This window comes from Gymnoscopelus braueri (genome assembly GCF_963280865.1).
Source record: "Gymnoscopelus braueri genome assembly, chromosome: 16".
Lineage (NCBI taxonomy): Eukaryota > Metazoa > Chordata > Actinopteri > Myctophiformes > Myctophidae > Gymnoscopelus > Gymnoscopelus braueri.
Window position 1 is genome coordinate 29,359,717 of NC_137616.1, and position 12,959 is coordinate 29,372,675.

General features: G+C 43.7%; 2 protein-coding genes across 2 annotated transcripts; both read left to right on the forward strand.

Annotated features, from left to right (window-relative positions):
• Positions 1-1,707: 1,707 nt before the first annotated feature.
• On the forward strand, positions 1,708-7,556 carry LOC308102920 (ran-specific GTPase-activating protein-like; the record flags this gene model as incomplete). Its single annotated transcript, XM_080452772.1, has 3 exons — positions 1,708-2,406; positions 5,575-5,679; positions 7,539-7,556. The coding sequence occupies 3 exons, from the start codon at positions 1,708-1,710 to the stop codon at positions 7,554-7,556; spliced, it is 822 nt and encodes a 273-aa protein (XP_080308898.1).
• A 194-nt stretch (positions 7,557-7,750) lies between these two features.
• LOC308102921 (choline/ethanolamine kinase-like) lies at positions 7,751-9,358 on the forward strand (the record flags this gene model as incomplete). The annotated part of the gene is made up of 1 exon (XM_080452773.1): positions 7,751-9,358. The coding sequence occupies one exon, from the start codon at positions 7,751-7,753 to the stop codon at positions 9,356-9,358; it is 1,608 nt and encodes a 535-aa protein (XP_080308899.1).
• Between the last annotated feature and the right edge of the window lie 3,601 nt (positions 9,359-12,959).

Here is a 12,959-nt window from a genome sequence, read left to right on the forward strand (position 1 = left end):
TGGACTCGGCCTCCAAGGAAGTGCTGGGCTTGAAGATCAAACTACAACAGCAAGAAGGCTCACACCTCAAGGAGCTTAAAAGACAGGATGCAAAGATGGCTGAACTGAAACAGCAGAACCAGGACCTGGGTGTCCAGCTGGGGTCGATATCCCACTCTGAGAGTGATCTGTCGGAGACCAACCAGCGTCTGAAGGAGGCGTTGGACTGTGTCCGTGATGAGCTGACTACAACCAGGTCACAAGCTGAGAAGATCCAAAATGAGGCCGAGAGGCTTGTGGAGCACCGCCGTGAGGAGTGGCAAGAGGAGAAACACAGGCTTCAGCAGAGGAATGCAGAGCTGCAGAAGGAGAACTGTGATCTCAGCAGACGACTTAATAGTCATGAGCAACAACACAAACAATTCCGTCGCCTCCTACACTGCAATCCTGTTCCTGCTGATGTAACGGTTACCTAACACTTCCACTTATACACACATGCTATGAAAGATTAAATTTTACGCCATTGACCTACTGGCAGAATGCACAAGGAACTTGGTGCTGGTCGGCCCAGTGGTATGCGAGATTAGCCGTGGACAAGACAACAGACACACTTAGGGTTTCAAACACTGGCTGACCCAAATGCAAACACACTGCTGTTTATTCAAACACCCTTGAATCACCTTGAGGTAATAAGGGAAGGCAAGGTGGCATGAAGTGCTCAGCTCATGAGCACAAGGCGAGCAGGAAGGTGAGTGACAGGGCAAGGCAGCAGGCATGCAATAAAGCAAGTAGGCAGGCAGGCAGGGGAGTGTGATACCTAAAGCACAGGAGAAGAGGTGGACAGTTACAGTAAACGTAAACTGATGGAACCAAAGAGACTGGAAACTGGTACGCCATGCTGGTTAACTGGAGCCAAGCCTACGGCCCCACACACACGCCCACTCAAAACCCAGTCACAGACAAGAACACGAAGACAGACACATAGACAAACATAAGGCACTGCCAGGGACTGTGACAGAGGTGTGAAAACATAATCTCCCCTTTGCCTTCGGCCCATCATAGGTAAATATAAAGACTGAGTGGCCGACATGTAACCTGACTCCGCCAAATGGAAGAAGCTTGCGACACACATTTTGTTTCACAGCCTACTTCCATCTGAGACTCCGGTAGCAGAATCGATGCCAGACGGCGTTTAATTTTTTCAAGCTACTTGGCAGTTGATTGGATGATCCCGCCCCTAGCAGCCGCTGATTGGTTCGTACACGCAGCGACCGGGCAGATTTACTCCCTGAGCGATCCCAGATCAGGGTGTATTGTGAAACTCAATACCGCCCTCATCTGGCTGAGTCAGGTTAGCCGACATGTCCACTACAATGCCAAATTCAGAATGCTTGTGGACGAACAAAGTGTGTCTTCGCAGATCCCTGTTGTGTTGTTAGGCATGTGTGGCAACGATTTGTTATGTGTGACGTCAGAGCAGAGAGCCCTGGTCAGCCTTTATAAGGTGTTGTAGATGCTGATTTTGCTTTGAGTAGAGTAGGTGATAGTGAATGAGAAACAGATAAGTAGGTGATAGTGAACGAGAGATAGATCGTAATTGAAGGTTCGAGACATAGTATCACAGTAGTAGACACAGTATCCTCAGGAATACCTTGCCAGAGAAGAGAGAACAGCTTGAGGGGGAACGGGTGAGTTTGCCTTCACTGTCTACAAGCAGTTTACATTAGAATGGCAGATCCAAAGGGCACTCAAGATGTCCATGACACTTCCACAGACGTGGAACCTGTTGAGCCCATCGTGTCCACTCAAGATCACCATGGCACTTTGACAGAACCTGATGCGAACCACGACCCACAATTTGAGCCCATTGTGTCCCTTCCAGAGCAGGTGGTGAAAACGCTAGAGGAGGACGAGGAGGAGCTTTTCAAAATGCGGGCCAAGCTCTACCGCTTTGCCTCTGAGAATGACCCTCCCGAGTGGAAGGAGCGTGGCACTGGTGATGTGAAGTTAATGAAACACAAAGAGAAGGGCACCATCCGCCTATTGATGAGGAGAGAGCGTACCCTGAAGATCTGTGCCAATCATCACATCCATCCCACAATGGAGTTGAAGCCCAACATCGGCAGTGATAGGGCCTGGGTATGGAACGCACCGGCAGACTTCGTTGACGAAAGTCCCAAACCTGAACGCCTGGCAATACGTTTCGTCAATGCAGAAAGCGCTCAAAGGTTCAAGGTGAAGTTTGACGAGTGCAAGGAAGAAGTCAGAAAGTCTCAAAGGAACAAGGAGGTGACGCAGACAAAGGTGAACAAAGTTGTAGCGGAGCTGGAGGTGCTTTCCATAAAGGAGGACAAGGCGTCCTTAGACGGAACAAACAAGGAGAAAGGAGAAGGGTTATGCCCCAGGGTTACACCAAACAAGGAGAAAGTAGAAGGGTTATGCCCCAGTGTTACACCAAACAAGGAGACAGGAGAAGGGTTATGCCCCAGTGTTACACCAAACAAGGAGAAAGGAGAAGGGTTACGCCCCAGTGTTACACCAAACAAGGAGAAGGGAGAAGGGTTACGCCCCGGTGTTACACCAAACAAGGAGAAAGGGGAAGGGTTATGCCCCAGTATTACACCAAGAAAGAGGACCATATAAGATGCTGGGACAATAACCACATTACCGCAATATTGTCGCACATTATGCATACTTTGGGGCCTTTTTATTTATTTATTTATTTTGCTGGTAATGTTACGAGAGTGGATATAGTTTTATGAAATGTGAACTTTCAGTTTTATATAAACATAACTATTGTTTTAGTTCATCATTGACTGTCTTCCATCCTATGTGATTGTTTCTTCACCTTTGCGTGAGGGGGGAGGGGGAGGGAGGGAGGGCATCGTGCCGTCATGTCACAAAGCTGAGATTCATTGACTGATGGCACTGTCACAACAACTTCCAAAAATAAGCTAAATAAAACAATTTTAAAAATGGCAAAAATAAGTACAAAAGAGAAAGGAGGTGGTGATGTTTGAGAAGATTTGAGAACAGAGACATTGCTTCTACGGCGCGGCGTGGAGGATAGGAGGCTAATAGGATACGTAGGTCCCTTTCCTCTGGCAGGAGGATGGCTCCGGTAGGACACGAACTACAGGGGCTTCATCCTAGCTGTGGAGCTATGTCTGTCTTCATTATTGGTGTGTTGAATTCAATAAATATTCACACCAAATCCCAAGTCAACGGTGAATGGTTCATCTAATTTTGGTGTAGGTTCTGGCTGGAATACCAACTCGATGGTGGAAATTATTTTGAGTTATTCTGGTTATGAAGGGTAATGCAATGTCTCCCACTCCCTAGTGATAACACAAACACTTTGAGCACTTCAGTATAATGCATGAAGACCATTCCAACCATCCCTGTGCATGGGATCCAATCACCAGGCAGCACAAGAGTGGGCATGTGTCACCTACTTTGACACAGGTATCCACTACTGAGACTGGAGCAGGGGGGCTTCATCATGGACATCTTTGGATGACCTTTTGATCTGATGGCAGCTAGATTATTGCCAGTAGCTGAGCAATAGCAGAACACCTTGCCAACAAGATCACTGAGGTCCCCAGTGGATGAGATGACACCGAGGGCTAGCTAGGTACTCTGCACAAACACACGGTCACACGGTTTACTGGATAGTTCTTGGGACTTTTGCGTGTCTACATACATTTCCCCGTCACCTTTCCTGCTCTGCTCCCTCACTACTGTCTACTATTTCTCCATAAAGGCTAAAAGAGCAGCATAAGAGCAGCGCAAGAACCAAAACCATATCACATACCCAGCCTGGGTGTGTATCTCAAGTTCTGTTCCACTGTAGACTCCAATAAAATTATTATTATGCCTTAGACAATCAAGGAAATGCTGTTTTAGATCAGAAGAAATGTCATTATTGTTTGACCCTGGAATCTGAGTCCATAATATACAGTAGTTGTAAAACAGTCTCTCAAAATTTGATCTAAATTCAGAAAGAACTTTTATCTAAAGTGATTCTAAACCAAATAAGCAATTTCCCCCCATTAAAGTCGAATCATCTTTTCCTGCATCACAAACGTCTCGGCTCTGGAAGAGCTCTATTCTTTTTATTATATTCTCCACCCTTATAGATAACATTCCCAATACTCTTTTTTTTAAATATATCTTCAGATGTGCAGTTTCGCAATACAACACTCATTCCCATTTTGTGTACTTCCCACTGAATGCAAACGTACAGATAAATGCCATAGCATTTGCTTCATTTCTAATCCAATGCCTCATTCTTTCTAACTGGAAGTATGCAACACCTCCTTCCCCTTTTCATGGTTTGAGGAGATGATGAAATTACTGCCACTTGAGAAGATTAGATACTTGGGGGTACAAAAGATATCATGTGTGGATTCCTTTTATAAGTTATTTCGAGAATCTGAAGTTACATACATGTATAAAGAGATGCAAATAATGACACTGTGTATTTCATGGATGTGTGCGCATGGATCTTGGGCCGGTGGTCATGCTGGGAAGTTGGGACTGTGCCTTGGGATGGTTATGTTCAACATTACAATGATTACTACGGTTATATGTATGTAAATGCTGTATATATGTGTGTATACTGTGCCACTTCGCATTTTGTGTTTGCTCAGGTGCTGTGCCTTGGACGGGTTTCATAATGGGGACGGTCACTATAATGATTGTAATCCCCATGATATATTTGAAAACAAAACAAACATCCAAACAGACAAAAGATAAAGTTGTTTAAAAAGAAAAAAGAAACCCACGGTTAAGTTTATGCTTCAGTGAAAAGGGTCTCTTGACAAAAAGGACATTTTATTCTTAAGAAATGTACAGGATCAATAATGTCCTCTGTACATTGTTAAACTCATCATCCTCCATTTTAACCGTATTGCCTTTTTGAGCCATAATCACATTTCAACCAATCAGCAAAGCCAACTGAGGGACTCACAGACACACAGGTACACAGAGATATCTGGAATATATGGAAAGATATGATAAAGATAGGATGTACAGCACATGTAACAAGATGCATGTAGAGAGGGGATGAATTTCTCGTATGTGCAAATGTATAGTGAAAATAAACCAGCATGAATTTGGTATGACTTTCATGTTCTCACTATTCCTGTTTTGTTTTGGGAAAAACAGGAAAGGTTAAAAGAGGAGAACGGGCTTTATTAATTAAAATGCCAACATGTCTCGACCATCAGGTCTACATTAAAGCAGGAAGACCTGATGAAGACCTGATGGTCGAAACATGTTGGCATTTTAATTAATAAAGGCCGTTCTCTTTTAACTATCTGAGTGCCCGAATCTTCAGTTTTTTTCATGTTTTGCATCCCGCTGGATCCAGGAGCACCACCGACACTTTTATGTAACTCTGTGAGCACCTGGTCATTCTGCTTTTATCATTTTAAAAGTTTTTGTTTTTAAATATAGAGTAGCCAATAATTTGTACCCCCTTTTTTTTCTCTCAATTTGGTCATTGTGTAAATGAATCCTCCCCACGCAATTCTTTTTTTGCCATTGGTTTTGTACCTTACTGCTACTTCTGTTTATATCCCCCACTGACAGGTGCCGCCCCAGCCCATAGGAGTCACTAACACAGGGACAAAGATCGCCCTCCCCGTGGATTCAGGGGTGGATTCAGGCCCTAGACTCCATGGTGGTGGCGGACAGGTACTTTACCTCTTTTCCACCTGTGCACCAAACATTTTTTTTAATGAAGTTTCTAGCTTTATTCTAGCTTTAAAATGTTTGTTGCTTTTACCTAGAATCTAGGTGAAAGTATGAGAGTCTGAGAGCTACTGAGGAGCGAGCCAAAGCTTTGGGGAGAATAATAATGACGTGGCTTCCATGTGGTTCTCGTACTTCAGAAAGAAATTTGGCAATGATCGGTTCAGCGATATGCAAGACTTGTATTGTGAAATTGTACTTCCATGTACTGTTGTTCTCATGTCTTACTAAATAAAGTACATCAATCAATCAAATTAGCCCTGGATAAACAAACACGAATGCATCCACGCAAGCACATGTGTGCGTGTGTGCGCGCACACACACACACACACACACACACACACACACACACACACACATGTGCTTGCGTGGATGCATGTGTGCGCGCGCACACACACACACACACACACACACACACACACACACACACACACACACACACACACACACACACACACACACACACACACACACACACACACACATAGACCCATTGACGGAGTCATTCATCTATCACATACTGTATCTAAGATATATGACTCCAAATTTGGGCAATCAAGGTTCAGAAAGATATTTGGCACTGATCGGTTCAGTGATTTGCAAGATTAGCCCTGGACAAACACACACACACACACACACACACACACACACACACACACACACACACACACACACACACACACACACACACCCCCCCCCCCCCCGCCTTCCCTTCTCCCAATCAACTGTGTGAGGCGTACACATGTAATGTGTGCTTTAAGGGTGGTGGCCGCTTACGTTGTATCTAGTGCTGCAGGCAGGGCAGGAAGGCCCCCTTGTTAACGGTGAGATTCATCCATTCATTCCCTTTCATCTCCCAGTCTGAGGAGGTTGTCCTGAGATCCTTCCGTTCATTACAGTTGATTACCACTGACTGTCATGAGGCCATTTAACCGAGACACACACACACACGCACACACACACACACACACACACACACACACACACACACACACACACACACACACACACACACACACACAGACAGAGAGAGCGCTTGGCCCAGCTAGGTCCCATGTCGTAAAAAGTCAATGGGATCTTTTAATGGGAAATTGTCTTTATGACCTAGAGCGCATGGCTTTGATGTCAGACTTTGGTACGCCACTCTATTGGACCGCTTTAAAAGATGACTTTGCCAGTCTCCTCCAGCAAAAGTTTAATTCTATTTTAGATACAACATGGAGATCCTGTCATATGAGAATGGCTGTCTGGCTTGGGGCTGGCACACATACATTTAGTCTGAAGAAAATGACACATTGCAGATACATCCTACAGAATATTGCTTTAATGCACTACATTTCCTACCAGTCAAACAGATTAAAAAAATTGTCAAATTATAGGAGGATGACTACTCTAGTCTAGGAGTAGTGTCTACATTTGGTATTAGCTGCACCCTGCTTTTTCAGTAATAACTATTACTTGAACAGTAGGCAGTGTAATTGTTTTTTTGGGCGGTGAAACCGCCCCTATATGTGAGGTTTGGATATTTGCACACCAAATCCTGCGCTGTGATTGGCCACCAGTGTACCCCCCTAACCCTGCACCGTGATTGGCCAACCACAGTCTATTCAGGACTGTGATTGGCTAGGGAAACATGACACATGTGCATAGCCCTATAAATAGGACTATGCACTTTTTGCACATTTATGTTTTTTTTTAAGTGAATCACACATTGTTGACTCCATTCAGTATTGTGATTAGCTAGCAAGACACCGCCCACTTCACACTGGGTGTGATTTTTCTCTTCCTATGACTGTTCTCAGACTAGGACAAAGACATAATATGCAAATTGGTGTTGTTAGGCATACATGACAACGGTTTATGTTGTGTGACATCAGACCAGAGTTGGTCTATATAAGGTGCTGATTCAAGGTGATCGGAGTTCTTTTTAAAACTATATGTTCAGTTTGTATTCAACCTGGAGAAATCAACAGATAGCAGAAAGATTCAAATTTTATTGCATCTAAGGAATAACATGGCTTCCAATGAGCACAGCTGGAATGAGGAGAGAAATGAACTGCTCAGAGAAAAGGAGGCTTTGGCTGGATGGTTCCTCTCTGCAGAGCAGAAACTTAAAGCCACAGAAGAGGAGCTGAGAACTGCGGCAAACCAGTTGCAAGCGAGAGATGAGACCATCCTACAACTCCATAAGACATTGGAGACGAAGGAAAAAGAGATCTGCGGCCTTCAAGAGAGACTCTGCTGCCTTCAGACGGAGGTGAAAGGGAAAGCCTGGAAAGAGCAAAGTGAACTACTGGACGACGCTGTTGTTGATCTGAAGGACCAGCTAGAGCGCAAGCTCGAAATAAACATTGATTCAGTTGAGAATGAGAGTGCCATGGTGGAAAAGAAAGCCCATATATCCGCCGGCGATAGCAATTTGAATTTGGTCGACCATGAAGGTGGTGAGGATGACTTAGACGCAGAGTCCTACCCGGGTGGCCGGAGTGAAGAGGTTGACAGGGAGACGAAGGCCAAGGCGTTTTTGTGGTGCCAGGACTTCCTGTCTGGTTCATGGAAGACCATTCCCGAAGCACATTTCCAGATCACCATTGTCAGTGGTGGACTGAGTAATCTGCTATACATGTGCAGTTTGTCTGACCATGTTCAGTGTGTGGGGGAGGAACCTTGCAGGGTCCTGCTCCGAATTTATGGAGCTATTCGACACAACAGGGCGGGCAGCAGGTGCCTTGCAGTTGAGGCTGGGGGAGGAGAGGACTCCTCGCTGGTGACGTTTGACTCCTTGATGGAGAATGTGATGTTTGCTATCCTGGCAGAGCGTACTCTAGGGCCAAAGCTTTATGGCACTTTTCCTCAGGGACGCCTAGAACAGCACATACCGAATAGCCTTATGCGCACAGAGCAATTCTCAGACTCCTCCATCTCTGCGGAGATCGCTACCCAGATGGCTCGTTTCCATACAATGGTGATGCCCTTCAACAAAGAACCAAAGTGGCTGTTTGAGACCCTTGATACATACATGGACAAAGTGATGAAGCTGAAGTTTGAGCGAGAAGCGCAAGTGAAGAAGTTCAAGAAGTTGCTGAAGTTTGACCTGCCTGCAGAGCTGGAGAGACTCCGCGAGTTGCTGGCAGCTACCCCATCCCCAGTGGTATTTTGTCACAATGATATGAATTCAGGCAATATTCTGTGTTTGGACGGCCAGGACCCAGCCTCAACAGAGAGACTCAGGCTCATAGACTTTGAATACAGCAGCTACAACTACAGGGGCTTCGACTTTGGGAACCACTTCTGTGAGTGGATGTATGATTACACATACAACCAGTGGCCTTTCTACAAGGCCACACCAGATAACTACCCAACCAGAGAGCAGCAGCTTAATTTCATTCGTAGTTATTTGGCAGAGCACGGGGGATACCCTGATAATACTACACAGGAGGACCAGACACGCATCCAGGAGGAAATGTTAATTGAGGCTAACCGGTATGCATTAGCATCACACTTTTTCTGGGGTCTGTGGTCCATTATTCAGGCCAGGATCTCAAAGATTGAGTTTGGATACCTGAACTACGCCTTGAGTCGGTTCTACAGCTACGTCAAACTAAAAAAGCTCTTTACCTAAGTTCCACCTGCATGTACTGTATACATGACCTTTTGTAAGGATCCTCATAGTGTACTTCAACTCTGTGTTGAACACAATCCAAAAGCAATCGAGTGATCCAGAACCTACCTAATCAACCCCCCAAACACTATTTGTGTAACTCTCTGGGTGTGAACCTGGGTCTCCCACATGGGAAGGGACACTAAAGCCAAACATCTTAACCACTGGCCTAAAATTAGCCTAAAGGAGGAGTTTCCTTGACAAGGGGAGATAGGCTTTTGTCATGCAGAGGCTCTGAGTCACTTTGCTACAAGACTCACCCTAACCCTAACGGCCGGGATTCTAACCCGGGTCTCCCACACGGGAATTGACACTAAAGCCAAACATCTAGGCTTTTGGTCTTCAGGCAGAGCGCTGGGCCACTCTGCTACACTTGTACTCACTAATAACAACCAGAGCACTGCAGGGAATGTGTACACAACTTTACACCAATGACTGCCCAGGTACTGTACCTACCCCGGATTGTGCTGAATCCTTGCCCCATATGGTGTCATATGTCATAAATATGTCATAAGATGACTGATGGCATACTGTAGAATGCTGGTGGATGTTCTTCACAGTGCGTCACAGGTTATTAAGTAATTTATTTAGTAAAAAACTAAACTAAATAATTACATCTATAGGCCTACATGTATACACTGCAAAACTAACTAAAACAAAATAGAATTGATTTGATTTATTTTTATTTGGTTTATTTATTTAGCACAATTTTAAAAACAGTACAAAATGCGTGCTCAAAACCTGAACACAGTATACATTAATTTAGGACCTGATTACATAACAAATGACAATTTTAGTTGATTACCTGATTGAGTTCCTGGTGGAAAGGAACACAATGAACAGTAAAGAACTAGTTCCTCAAGGGGCAGTAATGCAGTGAATTTAGTGAAAAGTCTATTCCAGCTTTCGCCACAAGAGGGCCATTCCTGTAACCTAGGTCAGAGGTCAGGTTAGTTCTGTATTCAGACTGACAGGAGGCCAGAGAACACCTAACATGAACCTGATTATTCTAGGTTCTTATAAGATCACACATGTACTCAAAATGACTACATTATGATAAGTGATAATTTATTTCCCTGTGTTCATCCCAGAAGGCTGTGCAGGCTACAGGTTTTCTGTCAAAAAGGCCTTAAGTTTAAACCATTAAGCTTAATGATAGCTCACCATAGCTCTGCAGTATTTAATGTCTCCCCAGTAAATATATTTAGCCTATAAAGCTTGAGTTAGGTTAAGATGTTTACTAACTTTGGAATTTAGCTCTGCCTTGTAAATGTTGCTTTGTTTTCCAATTTGTTTATTTAGTGTGAGGCTACTTTTCGCTAGCAGTACCGGTCCTATGGAAATAAATTACCTTTATATTAAGAGCCATGTTGTTAGAATTCTGCACACTGGTTAGCATCCAATACCAGGGGTGCAATGCTCACTGGACGGCCTTGCACGCCATGCCGGAACCTATTTGACGAGGAGCACACGCAGGCACACGCATAGATTTAAAACTACTTTAAATTCTCACCTCAAAGGCTCCCGACTCACACCTAGCGAATTAACATAGGAATAAGCCTAGATGCATATCAATTGTCCATTGTGTGACTTGCAGTGTAGGTGTTAAGCGACGTGCACGTCACGTCATTGAAATAGAGTGCAAGAACATACCAAATGAGCATTGCATGCCTGTCCAATACCAAGCAGAGGACATGTTCTGTATTTTTCAACCTCAAATGCAAAGAAATGAACAGAATGTCCAGGAACATCCTCAGATGTACAAACGGGTCCATTTGGTTACATTTGTACACTCTCTGAGTTACAAATGGATAAATAAACACAGGAATAGACTGTGTATGTAACTGTGGTATGTGGATCTAGGTCAGCACAGAGAATTTGATAAACAACTGTAAATCTGCTGCTGGTGATTTAACAGTCAGCAGAGTGAATTTAAACTTTAACGAAATCATGCACTTTTCTGAACATGCTTTTAGCATTATAGTTTCACTGAGGTAAGGTTATTAATCATCCTCCATGTACACCAGCACTGTATCGATATCCATAAGTTGTAGGGAAACGACATACAACAATGTACAATATAATAAAAAGAAAAAACAAAAGGTCACACTCAGACACACACCACCTTGCTCTCCATGCTGGTGACTTTCCAGTTTTAATAGATTCAGCAGTTCTAATTATTAGACATGGCACTGTTATTTATTATTATCATATATTTTTTTGTATTATTCAAATTAATATATCACTTCAGAATAGGATATTTAACTATCATTATTAAGAGTGCATTCTTGTTATACCTGTGTCACCTTTAACACTAGCAGTCATCAGCATTTTTGTGCTCTATATTTACAGGTCCAGTGCATCGTGGTAAGCTTATCACCGGAAATGACCCCTTTCCCAACTGTTTACTGTACATATTTTTCCTTTTAAAACTACTTGTATATATATATGATGTTTTGTATATTATTTAAATGTCTCGATGAATTGAATACACAGGACCTCAATGGAAATAAGCCCTGGGCTTTTTGGGTTATCCTTTTTAGTATTCTTTTGTATAAATCTGTGCCTTTTTTGCAAACTGTTAATAAAGTATGCAATCAACCAATCAATCAATGCACAGTATCAGGGAACACTTACACTTACTGGACATGTATACATACACACATTACATAAACAAGACCAGGAGACCTGGTTCTGCCAGACCCAGACTTCACATGACGTGTCAGCCTGTGTCTATGCCCATGTATGGACGAAAGGGGGACAGACTTTTATGGCTGGGACACCGCACGACGTGTGTTTCTTCTATGCCCATGTATGGACAGACTTTTTTGGGGGGCAGATTTTTTTTTGGCTGGGGCCGGAGGACAAAGTGACAGACTTTTTTTTGGCTGGGGCCGGAGGACAAAGTGACCATGCCCATGTATGGACGAAACAGGTACAAAGCCTCATGTAAGCCTGACCCCTTGGGTCTGGCAATAAAACTAATACACATCAGGCAGCATCTGATGGCACTTGTCATACTTTGTAAAACATCAGCAAAAAAAGCAATTTGGTGATCACAACTTTGAAGTTCAGTAACTCAAGTTGGGGAACAATGATGACACCATCTCCCATAGCAATTTCCAATCCAAGTGTTCTCTCTCTCTCTCTCTCTCTCTCTCTCTCTCTCTCTCTCTCTCTCTCTCTCTCTCTCTCTCTCTCTCTCTCTCTCTCTCTCTCTCTCTCTAAGGAGTCCCACACTGATGTCATCAATATGTTGTTAGTTTTGCCCAACTATGGAGTAGTGTTTGTGTGGCTGCACCAATATAAGTAGCATGTGGAACATCACTGCATTGTTTTACAGAGACTTGAAGACTTCACTTTCATCCACTTTGTTGTTGTTGTCCAAGATGTTGCACTGGACCTTGGATCTGAACAGAGGAACAAAGAGATCCTTCGATGATGCTGTAGCAGTGGAACACAATCTGTACTCCTTTGGAGGGTACTGTAACTTGAATGACAGTGACCAGATTGCAGTGCATGTCTTCAATACAGTATCTTTGAGATGGATTCAGTTGCCTCC